The sequence below is a fragment of the Globicephala melas genome, chromosome 1 (genome assembly GCF_963455315.2).
Source record: "Globicephala melas chromosome 1, mGloMel1.2, whole genome shotgun sequence".
NCBI classification, from domain to species: Eukaryota; Metazoa; Chordata; class Mammalia; order Artiodactyla; family Delphinidae; genus Globicephala; species Globicephala melas.
Genome location: NC_083314.1, coordinates 122,645,229 through 122,664,616, shown reverse-complemented (window position 1 = coordinate 122,664,616; position 19,388 = coordinate 122,645,229). Strand labels below are relative to the sequence as shown.

At 39.1% G+C, this 19,388-nt stretch overlaps 1 protein-coding gene across 7 annotated transcripts in view; it reads right to left on the bottom strand.

The window, feature by feature from the left end:
- The window catches only part of SLC44A5 (solute carrier family 44 member 5), a 377,697-nt gene that overhangs the window by 149,367 nt on the left and 208,942 nt on the right, over positions 1-19,388 (bottom strand). For 5 of the 7 annotated variants that reach the window (XM_060304202.1, XM_060304190.1, XM_030865967.2 and 2 more), the window contains one exon: positions 11,072-11,120. The exons of the other annotated variants lie outside the window; for them this stretch is intronic. In XM_060304202.1, the coding sequence (XP_060160185.1) occupies positions 11,072-11,120 (49 nt within the window). Of the gene's footprint in view, positions 1-11,071; positions 11,121-19,388 lie in introns of those variants that run through there. 7 annotated transcript variants of the gene reach the window in all.

Sequence of the window (19,388 nt, the reverse complement as noted above, 5' to 3'; positions counted from 1 at the left end):
GGAGATCAAGCAGGGATTGAGGAGCCAGAGAAGAAGACTATAAAGGAGGTGCCAATGAGGTGGAAGAAGTATCAGGTGAATATGATGTCACAGAAGCCAAGAGAAAAGTGTTTCAAAAAGGAGAGAGTGGTCACCTTTGTCAAACGCTGCTGTGAAGTTAAAATAAAAGACGTCGCCCCACTACACTTGGCAAGATGGAAGTCACTGGTGACATTTTCAAAATCAATTTGAGGAGAGTGGGGAATAAATCTCTACTGGAGAGAATGTGATGAAGGGGAGAAAGGAGAAATGGCACGTAGAGACAACTAAAGCAAATTTAACCTTGCAACTCCACTGATTAAGAGCAATAAGAGGCTTGCCATTCACCTCATGCCCTTTAGAATAAAGTTCAAATTCCTTGCCTTAGGATATACAATGTCCTTTGCTATCTGGGCTCTTGCTACCTATGCAACTTAATCTCCCAACCATACTCTCCCTCCTACTACTGTAAGTACTTACAACACTCTAACATGAATCATGCAAGGTCTCTTCCTTCACACATCTGGCTCTCTCTGAGTTATTCCTTGCTCTTCCCTACATGAAGCGAAACCTTTACAGGTCCTTCAATCCCCCTCAGGAATGACCACATCAGGCAAGCAGTGCCACTCCCGCCACATGATTTACTCTCTCCCTAGTGCTTCTGTTGCAACCTGCACCTCTACGTAGTGTTTACCTCACTACACTGCAGTCTTCGATTTGACCACAGCACTCCTCTCCCCCACTTCTCTAACGCAAACACACACAACAGAACAAGGACAAATTGTGAAGCTTGGGATCATTTCTAGGAGGTTTGTGTCCCCAGTGCTCACCAGAGATCTTGTACAGAGTAGTGTTCTCAAGTCCTTGCTAAACAAAAGCTTCTACAGTTCAAATTGCATTCTGTCGATTTCTTACTTAAAATTCTTCAATGTCTCCTCTGAGTCTATAGAATAAAATGCCAAACACATTGGTATGTTGAATAAGTCCTTGGTGATTTTGCTCATTGTTACCTCTTCAGCATCCTTGCTCTCCACCACATCCTGACCTTCATGCCTCCACCACCCACACATGCACATGCTGGGCATACACCAAACCATTTCTAGGACAATTTTTCTCAGGCTTGTGTACTTTGATGTGTGCTGCTGACTTTTCTTGGAACATTTTCAAGAACCAGCTCAAGGGTCACCTCTACTCTGAGGTTTTTCCAGATTCCCCTTTCCCTTACGCCTAGTGCACACTCTTCTTTGCTTCCAGAGCCCATGTAAATAACTCTGTTTTTGTACATACCACATTAATCATTTTATCAACTACTCTTCCTACTAGACTGCAAGCTCTGTTAAACAGGAACTTTGCTCAGTTCATCTTTGTATTTCTAGCACCTAGCACATTGCCGGACGCATAACAAGCACACGGTTAATGAATACTTTTCCTTAAATCTTTTGATTTAAAGGTGCTTGCAACGTTTAATAGTATTTTTAGGTCGATTATTTTCATCATTAGGAATAATTTGTAGGTGGTGACTCTTTAAAGTGCAAAAACATAAAAAAAGAACAAGCTCACATACTGAGGAATACAAGGGATAGGCTATGAATTTTAAAGATGTGTTAGTCCACATCTTCCTGTAGTAAAGAGTCACACTGATAAATAATTGATCACATTAGGCCATTTGCTCCATTCAGAATGAGGCAAATAAATGTCAGGTTTAGAGAACATCTTCAACTCACATTTGCATTGTCAAGAATTAGCCATTCAGGGAAATTATTTATTTTTATTTCCTTCCACATTTTGACATTATTTAGAAGTTTTCGAAGGAGTGCTATGGATATAGGCCTTTTATTTCAAACTATTTTACAAGTCAAAATGATTTTTAACCTCTTCCATTTTTACAACATGGGGTCTACATTTTTTATTAACCTTTGTGTACTTTTTTCAATAAACTTTTCCTCACATTTTTCCATGATGGACCCGACGTTTAGACATTCAAGTTCCATCTACAGTGACAAGAAGCATACCAATTATTTCAAAATGAACAAAAAGTTCATGAGAGCTGCATAAATTTAGGAGACAGCATAATGTTGTCACAATAATTTGAGATGTCTACTTAATAATGGCACTTTAGAAATTACAAAAGTTTGTGGTGAGCATCAACATAGAGCTGTATGTGTGCATCACGTAGGCAGAAGCTGAACTCTTCCTTCTCTGCTTTGGCATTAAAAGTTGAATCACAGAGACAGAAAGAGATTCAAGATGGTGTGATAGAGAGATACTGAAATCACCTCCTCCCACAAACACACCGAATCTATACCTACCTAGAGAGCAATTCCTCGTGAGGGCTGATTGAACAGCTCTACAAGTGAAGGACCATGTAGAAATTTGTAGGAAACACAGAGAAACAATATCCACAATATCCACAGAAAAAATATCCACAGAAACAATATCCACAGAAACCCCTGACCCCACAACCTGCAACAGGGACAGATATTACTGAGGGACCTGAGCGCAGACTCACCCATCCTGAGACACGGCAAAAAACAAAAACCAAACAAACCAAAAAACACACCAGTTTAAAGGGCACCTGGATTATGTGGAAAAGAAATCCATTTACCAACTTTAGAGTCTCTGCCAAACTGGCAGAGAATTGCAGGAACTCTCTCTGATGTAAGGGGCACTGGCAAGTGTCATTGTTTGAATCACCCCCAGAACTCCCCCTGGTCCACACCCACCCCAGCTCCAGCCATCCCGCCAAGGTGGCCTCAACATGGCACACCCAGGGACTGCCCCCAGTCAGAGACTGCTCCTGTTCTAGTGGCCCCACCAAGGTGGCTTCAGGACTGTCCCCAACCCATGCCCACTCTAACTCCTGCCAACCTGCCAAGGCAGCCTTGGTACAATGCAACCTAAGACTTCACCCAACTCAAACCTGCTCCAGCTCCAGTTAGCCTATCAAAGCTACCAGGTACAAATAGTCTACAGAGGAGACAGTCCCACACAAGGCTACTCCTTCAGGACTAGGAGAGGTAGCTGTTCTGCCTGATGCATAGAAACACACACCAAGCGTCAAACAAAATGAGGAGACAGAGGAATATGTTCCAAATGAAAGAACAAAATAAAACCCTAGGAAAAATCCTAATGAAACTGAGATAAGTAATGTACCTGACATAGAGTACATAGAGATGGTCAGAAGGATGCTCACTATACTTAGGAGAAGAATGGAGAAATACAGTGAGATCTTCAACAAAGACTTAGAAAATATAAGACAGAACCAATCAGAGCTGAAGAATCCAATAACTGAAAGAGGGAATCAGTAGCAGATTATATAATATAAAACAGTAGATCAGCTAACTGGAGAAAGAATAGTGGAAATCACACAAACAGAACAGCAAAGAGAAGAAAGAATTTCTTTAAATGAAGAGAGTTTAAGGGACTTCTAGGAAGACATCAAGCATACTAACATTTGCATTATAGGGGTCCCAGAAAAAGAAGAGAGAGAGAAATGGACAGAAAACTTATTTGAAGACATAATGGGTGAAAACTTCCCTGTCCTGGGGAAGGAAAAAGACATCCAGGTACAGGAAGCCTAGAAAGTCCCAAACAAGATGAACCCAAAGTAATAAACCCAAGATATATTATAATTAAAGTGGCAACAGTTAAAGAGAGAATCTCAAAGGCAGCAAGAGAAAAACAACTAATCCCATAAAAGGAAAACTCCATAAGGCTATCAGCTGATTTTTCAGCAGAAACTTTACAAGGCCAGAAGAGAGTGGCAGGATATATTTAAAATGTTGAAAGAAAAAAAAATTACAGCCCAGAATAATCTATCTGGCAAGGTTATAGAATTCAGAATTAAAAGAGATAAAGAGTTTCCCAGACAAGCTAAAATAAAGGAGTTCATCACCACTAAACCCCCCTTACAAGAAATCTTAAAGGATCTTCTTTAAGTGGAAAAGAAAAGAATAAAACAGAATAGAAGATTTCTATTCTATTTCCGAATAGAAATTTTAAAATACATGAAAGAAAAAAAACTCACTGGTAAAGGCAAATATATAGTAAATGTGTTAGATCAGCTACTTAAAAAGCTAGCCTGAAAGTTAAAAGGCAAGTGTAGTACAGTCAACTATAACCACAATGAGTAGTTAAAAGATACACAAAATAAAAAGATGTAAAATATGATCTCAGAAATATAAAATGTGAGGGGGGAGTTAAAATGCAGTGCTTTTAGATGCCTTCAAACGTAAGACTATCAGCTTAAAATACACGGCCATGTATACAGGTTGGTGTATATGAACCTCATGACCAAACCAAAAACTTAAAATAGATACACAAAAAATAAAGAGAAAGGAATCCAGACATAACACTAAAGGAATCCATCAAACCATAGAGAAGTAACCAAGAGAAGACAAGAACAGAGAAGAACTACAAAAACAACCAGAAAACAATTAATAAAATGGCAATAAGTACATACCTATCAATAACCACTTTAAATGCAAATGGATTAAATTCTTCAATCAAAAGACATAGGGTAGCTTAAAAAAAAAAAAGACCCACCTAATATGTTGCTACAGGGGACTCATCTCAGCTCTAAAGACACATACAGAGTGAAAGTGAAGGGATAGAAAAGGATATTCCATGCAAATGGAAACAAAAAGAAAGCTGGGGTAGCCATACTCATATCAGACAAAACAAACTTTTAAAAAAGATTGTAACTAAAGACAAAGAAGGGCATTACATAATGATAAAGGGGTCAGTACAACAAGAGAATATAACATTTCTCAACAAAGGAGCACCTGAATATGTAAAGCAAAATATAAACAGACATAAAGAAAGAAATAGTAATACAATAACAGTAGGGGAGTTATATACCCTACTTACATCAATAGATAAATCATCCAGACAGAAAATAAATAGGGAAACACTATGAACAGTTATATGCCATCAAATTGGACAACCTAGAAGAAATGGGTACATCCTAGAAACATACAATCTTCCAAGACTTCCAAGATTCTATTTCCAGGAAGAAATAGAAAATTTGAACAGATCAATCACTAGTAATGATATTGAAACACTAATAAAAAAAAAAACTCCCAAACAAAATTCCAGGACCAGATAACTTCACAGGGGAATTCTATGAAACATTTGAAGAAGAGTTATCAATTCTTCTCAAGCTATCCCAGAAAATTGAAGAGGAGGTAGTACCTCTAAACTCATTCTATGAGGTCCGCATTACCCTGATACCAAAACCAGACAAAGACGCACGCGCACACACACACACACACACACACACACACACACACACACACAGAGAAAATTACAGGGCAATATCTCTGATGAACATAGATGCAAAAATCTTCAAAAAAATATCAGCAAACTGAATACAACAATACATTAAAATGATCATATACCATGATCAAGTGGGATTTATTTATTCCAGGGATTGAAGGATGGTTCAATAGCTGCAAAGCAATCAATGTGACACATCACATTAATGAAACAAATGTAAGAAATCATATGATCATCTCAGTAGATGCAGAAAAAAAGCATTTGACAAAATTCAACATCCATTTATGATAAACACTCTCAACAGAGTGGGTATAGAGGGAACATACCTCAACATAATAGAGGCCATATATGACAAATCCACATCCAACGCTGTACTCAACAGTAAAAAGATGAAAGATTTTCCTCTAAGATTAAGAACAAGACAAGGATGCCCATGCTTACCACTTTTAATCAGCATGGTATTGGAAGTCCTAGCCATGGTAAACAGACAGGAAAAAGGAATAAAAGGTGTTAAACTGTAAGGGAAGAAATAAAACTGTTACTATCTGCAGACAACATAACTACATATAGAACACCCTAAAGACTTCACCAAAGCACTATCGAATCTAATAAAAGAGTTCAGTAAAGTTGCAGGATACAAATTTAATAAACAGAAATCTGTTTCTTTTCTATACACTAATAATGAACCATTAGAAATGAAGAAAACAATCCCACTTACTGTTACTTCAACAAAATATCTACGAATAAATTTAACAAAGGAAGTAAAAGACCTTTACTCTGAAAACTATAAGACATTGATAAAAGAAATTGAAGATGACACAAATAAACAGAAAGATACTCTGTGCTCATGGATTGTAAGAATTAATATCATTAAAATGTCCATATTACCTAAAGCAATCCACAGATTCAATACAACCCCTTTCAAATTACCTATGGTATTTTCCACAGAACTAGAACAAATAATTCTAAAATTTGTATGGAACCACAAAAGACCCCAAATAGCCAAAGCAATCTTGAGAAAGAAGAACCAAGATGGAAGTATCATGTTCCCTGATTTCAAACTATACTACAAAGATATAGTCATTAGAACAGCATGATACCAGCACAAAAGCAGACATATAGATGAATGGAACAGAATAGAGAGCTCAGAAGTAAACCCACTCTTATATGGTCAGTTAATCTACAATAAAGGATGCAAGAAGGTACAATGGAAAGAAACAGTCTCTTCAATAAATGATGTTGGGAAAACTGGACAGCTAATTGTGAAAGAATCCAACTAGACAACTTTTTCATACCATATACAAAATAAAATCAAAATGGATTAAAAACTTAAATGAAAGATCTGAAACCATAAAACTCCTAGAAGAAAACATAAGCAGTAACCTCTCTGACATTGATCTTAGCAATATCTTTTTAGATGTATCTCCAAATATCCAATAGCAACAAAAGCAAAAATAAATTAATGTGACTAAATCAAACTAAAAAGTTTTTGCACAGTGAAGGAAACCACCAACAAAATGAAAATGCAACCTACTAAATTGGGAAGATATTTGCAAACAATACTTGTGATAAGGGGTTGATATATAAATATATAAACAACTCATACAATTCAATATCAAAAAAATAAACAACCTGACTTAAAAATGGGCAGAAACCCTGAATAGACATTTCTCCAAAGAAGACAGATGGCCAACAATCACATGAAAAGGTACTCAACATCACTAATCAACAGGAAAATGCAAATCAAAACCTCAGTGAGATACCACCTCACACCTGTCAGAATGGCTATGGTCAAAAAGACAAGAAACAAGTGTTGGCAAGGATGTGGAGAAAAGGGAACCTTGGTGAATTATTGGTGGAAATGTAAATTAGTGCAGCCACTATGGAAAACAGTATGGAGGTTCCTTTAAGAACTAAAAATAGAACTACCATATGATCCAGCAATTCCACTTCAAGGTATTTAACTGAGGAAAATGAAAACACTAATTCAAAAAGATATACACCCCTATGTTCTTTGCAGCACTATTTACAATAGCCAAGACACAGATGCAACCTAAATGTCCCTCAATATATGAATGGATAAAGAAGATGTGGTGTGGTGTGTGTGTGTGTGTCTGTGTGTGTAATGGAATATTACTCAGCCATAAAAGAGTGAAATCTTGCCATTGTGGCAATATTGAGAGACCTAGAACGTACTATGCTAAGTGAAATAAGTTAGAGAAAAACAAATACCATATGATTTCACTTATATGTGGGATCTAAGAAACAAAGGAACAAACAAAACAGAAACAGACTCATAAATACAGAGAACAAACTGATAGTTGCCAGAGGGGAGGGGTGTGCAAGGACAGAACAAAATAGGTGAAGGGCATTTTGGGGCACAAACCTCCAGTTATAAAAAAGTCACAGGGATATAATATATACATAGGGAATACAGTCAATAATATTTTCACTTTGTATGGTGATGGATGGTAACTAGACTTACTGTGATCATTTCATAATGAATAAAAAATATCAAATCACTATGTTGTATACCTGAAAGTAACATAATATTGTATGTTAATTATAACAATAAAAAATGTTGAATCACAGAGTCATAGAATTTCAGGATTGGAAAGAACTCAGAGGTCATTTAGTCTAACTCCTTTATATGAAAGAATCCCCTCTACAACATCCCTAATAAACTCCTCTTCATTCTCTCCTTGAATCCCTTCATGATCGTGAGTTTAACCTCTCCCCGATGCCTCAGGTAAACATAAATGCATCTTATTACATTCCAGACAGATTTTCCACCTTCTATAATAGTAGTTGTTTTCAGCATTGTGAAACCTACCAATTTGATTAGTCTGAGTCATATGTCTTTCACCTACTTTGTGTGTAGATAAGGGGAAAAAGTCAACTATGGAACATCCAAGGTTTTCATTTCTATTTACCTGTCCACCTATATGCTGCCTCTTTTCAGAATGAATATAAATGAAATGACTTAAAACTGGATGCAATAGCATTATTAAAATAGAAATAGAAATTCAAAGTTCTGAAAAGAAATGCTTAACTCAAAGGCTAATGTAGTTGCTGGCATTGAAATTAAATGTATCAGTGGGCTTTCCACAAGTCAAGACAAAAGGAGAAACAATGGATTACAGTTCTCCTTATCTAACAGGAGAAAGTATATTAACTCTCCATTAAATGAAAATTTTTCTTAGTTCTAAAATTATAAGAGAATTTCTCATGTAGAACCTTCTAAAAGAGATTTATTTTTTAGTTTTCTATGTGCATTCATTTTTGCCCTCTAATGTACCGCCAAGAACAGTGCTGAGCAGCCCTTAAACTTTTACAAATCTCACCTCAATCCAATGCTAAAATTCTGTTGAATACATGGGACAAAGCATAGGCACTGGATAACTATTCTTTCAAAAGGGGCTATCAAAATCGCTGTTTGGGGCTTCCCTGGTGGCGCAATGGTTGAGGGTCCGCCTGCCGATGCAGGGGACACGGGTTCGTGCCCTGGTCCGGGAAGACCCCACATGCCGCGGAGTGGCTGGGCCTGTGAGCCATGGCCGCTGAGCCTGCACGTCCAGAGCCTGTGCTCCACAACGGGAGAGGCCACAACAGTGAGAGGCCCGCGTCCCGCAAAAAAAAAAAAAAAAAATGACTGTTTGTTTTTTTTGGGTCAACACTACGGGGCAATAGCTTCCACACGTCCGATTCTTATCTTAGTAGATGGGGACAAATGAGAAACTGAGTTAATCTCTCCTGTGGCATTACCGTCATTCCTTCACCTCTCCTGGAAACAACTGCAGTTGGGTCGTCACTAGGCACAAAACGATGTCCTTGTAAACTGAGAGAGGTGTACAGAACATGGTGGATGATGAGCAGACAGTGCTGTGAGGGTCTGCCGGAATATCTGATAAGACTGGATCTCTCAGAAGGAAAGTGACATTATGCAAGCAAAAAATGTTATAGTAAGCAAAAGGTAATGTGAAGAAGGTGGGGTTTCTCACTTGCTCCTTAAACACCCCAATTATTTTCCCAGGAAAGGCATTATAGACCCCTGCAGCCTGAGAATTTACCAATGGGCCAAATTGTGTCTTCCTATAGTTAAGCCCCTGTGGTTTTACAATACTTCTCTCCATTCTTGGATTGAAGATTTGGGGAGAGGGGTATGTATACACAATGACCATTTCACCTTTGAAGGCCTTTGTGGTACCTAGGACATCACAAAAGGTCCTTAGTAAAAATAAATTATTCTCTTTATCACAGTTGTTTAGACTTTACCTGGACTGCATGGTTCTATCACTAAATTCTAAATAACTGAAGACAAGAGATTTCACCTCCCTGCCCACACCTACAGCCAGCCAGACTGAGCTCTGCTTTCTTCTCTATGGCTAGAAAAGGCACATCTGTAATCTGCATTTCATCTGTCCAAATGTGGCAGTTCACTTATTATTATTGTTGTTGTTACTACTATTGAATCCAGATTATATCTAGAGGTCCCTTGAGGCCAATAAGCTAGATTCCGTTCATACAAATTAGTTATTATAAAATGAATCCAAGTACAATAAAAGTAACCTCCATATCAGATGAGGCTATTTGTACACTGGACAACAAAATGTATTCATGGTGCTACCATGGAGAGAATGAGAGAGATTTCAGACTTACTCTAAAGAGGGCACAGGTACACCTTTGAAAGAGTAACCCAAACAAATGACTTGGCTTCTTACAGAATTAGAATAAACTAGATACACATTTGTTTAAAGCTGGGATATTATAGAGACATAACAGTAATGCTAATACACATGCTGATGGCTGGCAAGTGCAAATAAGCATGTTGATCACTATTTCACATCACAGTTTATTATGACATGCAACTGCCAGAAATTAAAGTCAATGCTAAGTGGAAAAACAGCTACGTATAGCTTAATCTTCTCCTCATTTTTAGCCATTCTACCCTGCAAACCCCTTTTTGATCAGCAGGAAGCCTGGGAATAGAAGGTACAATATAATAATAAAAGAGGCCTATGAATTATTGGATACTTTTTTTTTCTCTTTTTTGTGGTACGCGGGCCTCCCACTGCTGTGGCCTCTCCCGTTGCGGAGCACAGGCCCCGGACGCGCGGGCTCCAGCCGCTCCGCGGCATGTGGGATCCTCCCGGACCAGGGCACGAACCCGCATCCCCTGCATCGGCAGGCGGACTCTCAACCACTGCGCCACCAGGGAAGCCCCTATTGGATACTTTTTAAACGCTATGAAACCTTGCAGGAGAAGCACCAGTTAAGACAAGTACACACTTCCCTAGAGCATTTTAAAATATCCTAAAGCATACGTGATGAATTGGTGAATGTTTGCCTCTCAGAAAGCTCTCTGCTTTGGGAGGCTGAGTAGCACAAATACCCTGTGTGGAAGAAGTTGGCATAGCAACTCTGCACTTGCAGTGGTGAATCAGAGTAAACGGGTGCATAAGACAGCTACTGGAATGTGTTTACTTCTCCACAAAGGGGTTAAATCTTATAAAGCACTTTTGGCTTCTCTTTATCAGAAATAACAAACCCTTCAGTCATAAATTAAGGCAGTTCATTTGCTGAACAGGACAGGACATTTATGACTCATGGAAAGATTTATTACCTGTACCCTGTATAAATTAGGTGACATTTAGGCTAAAAATAAGTCATTTCTCCCTCACAGTAGACACAATTCTCCATTGACCAGAAAATGATACCAAAAAATAAGCTTTCTGTGTTGGTTAAAAAATACATTCCAGAGAAAAGAATTGCTTACCTGTTGACAACGGGCCCCTTGAAATGTGGGTCATGTATCCTTGGATCACCTGCATTTAAAACAAAGAACCTGCTAAGCATATAAGCCAACGAAATGGCAAATAAATACATATAAAATATTAATAAAGGAAAAATTTGTATCTTAGCTAGTCCACTGCTCAGTGCAGTGTTGAACTCATTCTTTGGTCCAGTGAAACATCAGTATGCCTTGGATACAGCTGTCAATCATTTTCCCTCTCTCCAGCTAGAAGCAAGTCTGGGAAGAGCTGTTAAGGACCATAATTCTTCGACACACTGTGTACATATCTCCCACAGTTCTGAGCAGCAACATTATAGACTGTAGCCAGGAGAGCAAAACTTGAAGCCTTTCCAGTCTGTAAAAGCACATTCTACCATCTGCCATTCCCAAGTATTGCTGTGTATTTGTGAGGTGCACAGTATAATAGAGATGTCTGCTTATCCCGGTTCTCCCTTTCCTCTCAGTAGATGAGACTTTCCTTCGAGAAGTTGGAAAACTAGTCACTGTTGGCCTCTGCCATGTTGGCTATATGGTATATACAAATCATTATTATATTATACAAATGTTATTTTTGTTTTTTTTTTTTAGATCTACTGGCAGACTTCATGCCATTTGAAGGTGGGCCCTAGTCATTTACTCTTGCATCATGATTGCCATATATTTCCCTTGTCTTTAAACAGTACAAAGTAGACACAGAATGGCCTTTCCCTCACATGTACTGGGTAGGCCCAGTAACAAGTTCTGTAGAATTATTTCTGGCCAAAGTTTTATGTTTTGCAATTCTCAATCCCCGACTCTTCTTCCCCAGCCTAAGGACTCCTGCTCTCTTCCTCTAGGGATTTGTCCCTATAAGAAGGCCTAGTTCTGATTTAAAGACAGAATCAAAAGGGACTGGCAAAAAGAGGCCTGTGTGTCAGCAACCTGACTCAGCCTGTTCTCAGTGGGGAAATCAGACCTGAGGACTCAGAAACCTCTTCAGTGTAATCACAGGCTGAGGGCAGAACAACAGGAAGGTAAGGACAGACTTGCAACAGAAATACCAGAGCCAGTCAGTCAGCAAATATTCATAAAGCACCTATTACATGCTGAGAGCTCTAAGGGGATACAGAAGATCTATAAAGCATGGTCCCTGTCTTCGAGACCTTGCAGTTGGTGGGGCAAGATCGACATATTGATTCATTCAACAAATATTTGTTGAGAATCTTCATATATCAGGCCCTGTGTTGTAATACATGAACAATGAATATACCCGTATAAAATGATTAATCAAGTACTAAATTATATGTATCGGCCTGAAGTGTTACAAGAGTTCTGAGAAAGTAGGTTTCATCAAGGACTAAAGCAGTCAAGGGAGTTTCATTCAAGAAGTGAGATTTTTGTGAAAGACTGGAACAAAACGAAAGGGAAAAGAGAAACATTCTGAGTGAGTGAAACTAGAATTCTGTTAAATTCAGTAACTATGTATTGATCACCTGTTATGTGCTCTGCATTAGTAGAAGCACTGCAGGGGATACAAGATTTAGTGAAACACAGTCTCTGCCTTCAACAGGCTAACAAAGTGGTGAAGCAGGGAGAGAAATAAGAAAAGAACACAAGTCGCTATCAAATAAGGCAGAATGTGATATCGTAAGAGGGGTTACAAGGAAAGCGTTAGGAACGTTCTAAGGAAGGAAAGGTCACATCCAGTTTAGATTAGTAAGGAAGGGTTCCTAGAGCCACAATATCTTGAGATGGACAAATAAAGTTTAGAGATGTATGAAGTCACAGAGTTAGGAAAGAACAGCATGTTTGCAGGAATGGTGAAAAGATCAGCCTAAATGTAGTCATAGATAATGGAACAGGAGGAGGAAAACATAAAGCTGAATAGATACTATGGAACCAGAACTACAGAAAGCCAAAAAAGCCAGGGATGTAAGTTTTTTTATATATCCTAGACCACAGGGAGTCATAGAAGGATTTGGAACAAAGGAAGGACAAGGTACAAGCAGGGCTTAATTAAGGAAGAGCAATCTGGTGGCCGTATATAAGTTGTATCACAAAGTGCAAAGTCAAGGGGACCAACCAGGAGTCTATTGCAGTAATAGAGGTAAAGTGATGTGAGCCACGACCCAAATGGTGGTACAAGTAATGGAAAGAGAGATTCAAGGTTCATCACAGAGCAGTCGTGTGGCTTACGGGTTAGGAGCAATGGCTCTGGAGTCAGACTCCCTGATCTCTATCACTTACTAGCAGTGACCCTAGACAGATCATATCACTTCTCTGAGTCTCAGTTTCCATATTTGTATATGGGGATGATAATAGTACCTAAGCCAGGAAGATGTTATGAGGATTACATGAATTAATACCTGTAAAAGTGCTTAAAACAGTGGCTGGCACTTAGCAAGCCACCAATGAATGTTCATTCTTAGTCACAGAATTACATGAAAAAGATAAAAAAGCACTTGATGAACGGTAAGACTTAGGGTGTAAAAGAGAGAAGTCAAAAAAGGTGCCAAACAAAGAGATTTCAGACCTAGAAATTGTGATTCTCAGTCACTTCTGGCCTTTATCTCAGTTTAACGAAATGTTGATGCTATTAAAACAGATGGGAATGTTAGCAGGTGGAAGAGGTTATACAGTTGTTATAAGAAAAAGAGCATGAGGTTGATTTGGCTCTTTTTGAATTTGAAGTGACATCTAACTGAAAGTCCAGTGTTCAACTGGAGTTCAGAAACTGAAGTCTTGTGGGGAGGGAGAGGGATGGACTGGGAATTTGGGGTTGGTAGATATAAATTATTACATTTAGAATGGATAAACACTAAGGCCCTACTGTATAGCACAGGGAACTATATCCAATCTCCTGGGATACACAATAATGGAAAAGAATATTTTTTAAAAAAAGAATGTCTAGGGGAGGAGCTTCAAGATGGCAGAAGAGTAAGACGTGGAGATCACCTTCCTCCCCACAGATACACCAGAAATACATCTACACGTGGAACAACTCCTACAGAACACCTACTGAATGCTGGCAGAAGACCTCAGACCTCCCAAAAGACAAGAAACTCCCCACATACCTGGGTAGGGCAAAAGAAAAAACAGAGACAAAAGAATAGAGATGGGACCTGCACCAGTGGGAGGGAGCTGTGAAGGAGGAAAGGTTTCCACACACTAGGAAGCCCCTTCGCAGGCGGAGACTGCGGGTGGCGGAGGGGGGAAGCTTCGGAGCCGCAGAGGAGAGCGCAGCAACAGGGGTGTGGAGGGCAAAGTGGAGACTCCCGCACAGAGGATCAGTGCCGACCAGCAATTACCAGCCCGAGAGGCTTGTCTGCTCACCCGCCAGGGCGGATGGGGGCTGGGAGCTGAGGCTCGGGCTTCGGAGGTTGGATCCCAGGGAGAGGACTGGGGTTGGCTGCGCGAACACAGCCTGAAGGGGGCTAGTGCGCCACGGCTAGCCGGGAGGGAGTCCGGGAAAAGGTCTGGAGCTACCGAAGAAGCAAGAGACTTTTTCTTGCCTCTTTGTTTCCTGGTGCGCAAGGAGAGGGGATTAAGATTGCAGCTTAAAGGAGCCTCAGAGACGGGCCCGAGCCGCAGCTAACAGCGCGGACCCCAGAGACGGGCATGAGACGCTAAAACTGCTGCTGCTGCCGCCACCAAGAAGCCTGTGTGCAAGCACAGGTCACTATCCACACCTGCCCTCCTGGGAGCCTGTGCAGCCCACCACTCCCAGGGAAAACTTCCCCGGGAGAACAAACGGCGCCTCAGGCTGTTGAAACATCACACCGGTCTCTCCCAACACAGGCTCAACCCTGCATACCATACCTTTCCCTCCCCAGGGCCTGAGTGAGCCAGAGCCCCCAAATCAGCTGCTCCTTTAACCCTGTCCTGTCTGAGCGAAGAACAGACGCCCTCAAGCGACCTACACGCAGAGGCGGGGCCAAATCCAAAGCTGAACCCCAGGGACTGAGCAAAAAAGAGAAAGGGAAATCTCTCCCAGCAGCCTCAGGAGCAGTGAATTAAATCCCACAATCAACATGATGTACCCTGCATCTGTGGAATACCTGAATAGACAACGAATCATCCCAAATTGAGGACACGGACTTTGGGAGCAATGATATGTATATATTTTTTTCCCCTTTTTCTCTTTTTGTGAGTGTGTACATGTATGCTTCTGTGTGTGATTTTGTCTGTATAGCTTTGCTTTTACCATTTGTCCTAGGGTTCTGTCTGTCCGTTTTTTTGTTTGTTTGTATTTCTCTTCTTTTTTAGTACACTTTTTTAGCTCTTGTTATCATTGGTGGATTTGTTTTTTGGTTTGGTTGCTCTCTTCTTTCTTTCTTTTTCTTTTTATTACTTAAAAAAAATTTTAACAATTATTTTTATAACTTTATTGTATTTCATTTCATTTCAAATTATTTTATTTTACTTCACTCTTTCTTTCACTTTTTCTCCCTTTTATTCTGAGCTGTGTGGATGACAGACTCTTGGTGCTCCACCCAGGGGTCAGGGCGATGCCTCTGAGGTGGGAGAGCCAAGTTCAGGACACTGGTCCACCAGAAACCTCCCAGGTACACATAATATCAAACAGTGAAACCTCCCAGAGATCTCCATCTCAATGCCAAGGCCCAGCTCCACTCAACGACCAGCAAGGTACAGTGCTGGGCACCCTATGCCAATGTACTAGCAAGATAGGAACACAACCCCACCCATTAGCAGAGAGGCTGCCTAAGATCATAATAAGGTCATGGACACCCCAAAACACACCACCAGACATGGACCTGCCCAGCAGAAACAAGATCTAGCCTCATCCACTAGAAAAAAGGCACTAGTCCCTTCCACCAGGAAGCCTACACAACCCACTGAACCAACCTTAGCACTGAGGGCAGACACCAAAAACAAAAGGAACTATGAACCTGCAGCCGCAAAGGAGAAAAGGAGACCGCAAAGACAGTAAGTTAAGCAAAATGAGAAGACAGAGAAACACAGAGTAGATGAAGGAGCAAGGTAAAAACCCACCAGACCTAACAAATGAAGAGAAAATAGGCAGTCTACCTGAAAAAAGAATTAAGAATAATGATAGTAAAGATGATCCAAAATCTTGGAAATAGAATGGAGAAAAAACAAGAAATGTTTAACAAGGACCTAGAAGAACTAAAGAGCAAACAAACAATGATGAACAACACAATAAATGAAATTAAAAATTCTCTAGAAGGGATCATCAATAGCAGAATGACTGAGGCAGAAGAACAGATAAGTGACCTAGAGATAAAATAGTGGAAATAACTATGGCAGACGAGAATAAAGAAAAAAGAATGAAAATCATTGAGGACAGTCTCAGAGACTTCTGGGACAACATTAAAGGCACCAACATTCGAATTATAGGGGTCCCAGAAGAAGAAGAGAAAAATAAAGGGACTGAGAGAATATTTGAAGAGATTGTAGTTGAAAACTTCCCTAATATGGGAAAGGAAACAATTAATCAAGTCCAGGAAGCACAGAGAGTCCCACAGAGGATAAATCCAGGGAGAAACACGCCAAGACACATATTAATCAAACTATCAAAAATTCAATACAAAGGAAATATATTAAAAGCAGCAAGGGAAAAACAACAAATAACATACAAGGGAATCCTCAGAAGGTTAACAGCTGATCTTTCAGCAGAAACTCTGTAAGCCAGAAGGGAGTGGCAGGACATATTTACAGTGATGAAAGAGAAAAACCTACAACCAAGATTACTCTACCCAGAAAAGATCTCATTCAGATTGATGGAGAAATTCAGACCTTTACAGACAAGCAAAAGCTAAGAGAATTCAGCACCACTAAACCAGATTTACAAAAAATGCTAAAGGAACTTCTCTAGGCAGGAAACACAAGAGAAGGAAAAGACCTACAATAACAAACCAAAAACAATTAAGAAAATGGTAATAGAAACATACATATTGATAATTACCTTACATGTAAATGGATTAAATGCTCCAAACAAAAGACATAGACTGGCTGAATGGATAAAAAAACAAGACCCGTATATATGCGGTCTACAAGAGACCCTCTTCAGACCTAGGGACACACACAGACAGAAAGTGACGGAATGGAAAAAGATATCCCATGCAAATGGAAATAAAAGGAAAGCTGGCATAGCAATTCTCATATCAGACAAAATAGAGTTTAAAACAAAGACTATTACAAGAGACAAAGGGATCTATCCAGGAAGAAGATATAACAATTGTAAATATTTATGCACCCAATATAGGAGCACCTCAATACATAAGGCAAATACTAACAACCATAAAAGGGGAAACTTACAATAACACAATCAATTAGGGGACTTTAACACCCCACTTTCACCAATGGACAGATCATCCAAAATGAAAATAAATAAGGAAACACAAGCTTTAAATTATACATTAAACAAGATGGGTTTAATTGATATTTATAGGGCATTCCATCCAAAAACAACAGAATACACTTTCTTCTCAAGGGCTCATGAAACATTCCCAGGATAGATCATATCTTGGATCACAAATCAAGCCTTGGCAAATTTAAGAAAACTGAAAATGTATCAAGTATCTTTTCCGACCAAAACGCTATGAAACTAGATATCAATTACAGGAAAATATCTGTAAGAAATACAAACACATGGAGGCTAAACAATACACTACTAAATAACCAAGAGATCACTGAAGAAATCAAAGAGGAAATCAAAAAATACCTAGAAACAAATGTCAGTGAAAACACGGCAACCCAAAACCTAAGGGATGCAGGAAAAGCAGTTCTAAGAGGGAAGTTTACAGCAATACAATCCTACCTTAAGAAACAAGAAACACCTCAAATAAACAACCTACCCTTCCACCTAAAGCAATTAGAGAAAGAAGAACAAGAAAACCCCAAAGTTAGCAGAAGGAAAGAAATCATAAAGATCAGATCAGAAATAAATGAAAAAGAAATGAAGTAAACAATAGCAAAGATCAATAAAACTAAAAGCTGGTTCTTTGAGAAGATAAACAAAATTGATAAACCATTAGCCAGACTTATCAAGAAAAAAAGGGAGAAGACTCAAATCAACAGAATTAGAAACGAAAAGGAGAAGTAACAACTGACACTACAGAAATACAAAGGATCATGAGAGATTACTACAAGCAACTATATGCCAATGAAATGGACAACTTGGAAAAAATGGACAGATTCTTAGAAATTCACAACCTTCCAAGACTGAACCAGGAAGAAATAGAAAATATGAACAGACCAATCAGAAGAACTAAAATTGAAATTGTGATTAAAAATCTTCCAACAAACAAAAGCCCAGGACCAGATGGCTTCACAGGCGAATTCTATCAAACATTTAGAATAGAGCTAACACCTATCCTTCTCAAACTCTTCCAAAACATAGCAGAGGGAGGAACACTCCCAAACTCATTCCATGAGGCCACCATCACCCTGATACCAAAACCAGAAAAAGATGTCATAAAGAAAGAAAACTACAGGCCAATATCACTGATGAACATATATGCAAAAATTCTCAACAAAATACTAGCAAACAGAATCCAACAACACATTAAAAGGATCATACACCATGACCAAGTGGGGTATATCCCAGGAATGCAAGGATTCTTCAACATATGCAAATCAATAAATATGATACACCATATTAACAAATAGAACGAGAAAAACCATATGATCATCTCAATGGATGCAGAGAAAGCTTTTGATAAAATTCAACACCCATTTATGATAAAAACCCTCCAGAAAGTAGGCATAGAGGGAACTTTCCTCAACATAATAAAGGCCATATATGACAAACCCACAGCCAACATCATCCTCAATGGTGAAAAACTGAAACCATTTCCACTAAGATCAGGAACAAGACAAGGTTGCCCACTCTCACCACTATCATTCAACATGAAAGTTTTAGCCACAGCAATCAGAGAAGAAAAAGAAATAAAAGGAATCCAAATCGGAAAAGAAGAAGTAAAGCTGTCACTGTTTACAGATGACATGATACTACACATAGAGAATTCTAAAGATGCTACCAGAAAACTATTAGAGCTAATCAATGAATTTAGTAAAGTAGCAGGACACAAAATTAATGCACAGAAATCTCTGGCATTCCTATACACTAATGATAAAAAATCTGAAAGTGAAATTAAGAAGACACGCCCATTTACCATTGCAACAAAAAGAATAAAATACCTAGGAATAAACCTACCTAAGGAAACAAGAGACCGGTATGCAGAAAATTATAAGACACTGATGAAAGAAATTAAAAATGATACAAATAGATGGAGAGATATACCATGTCCTTGGATTGGAAGAATCAACATTGTGA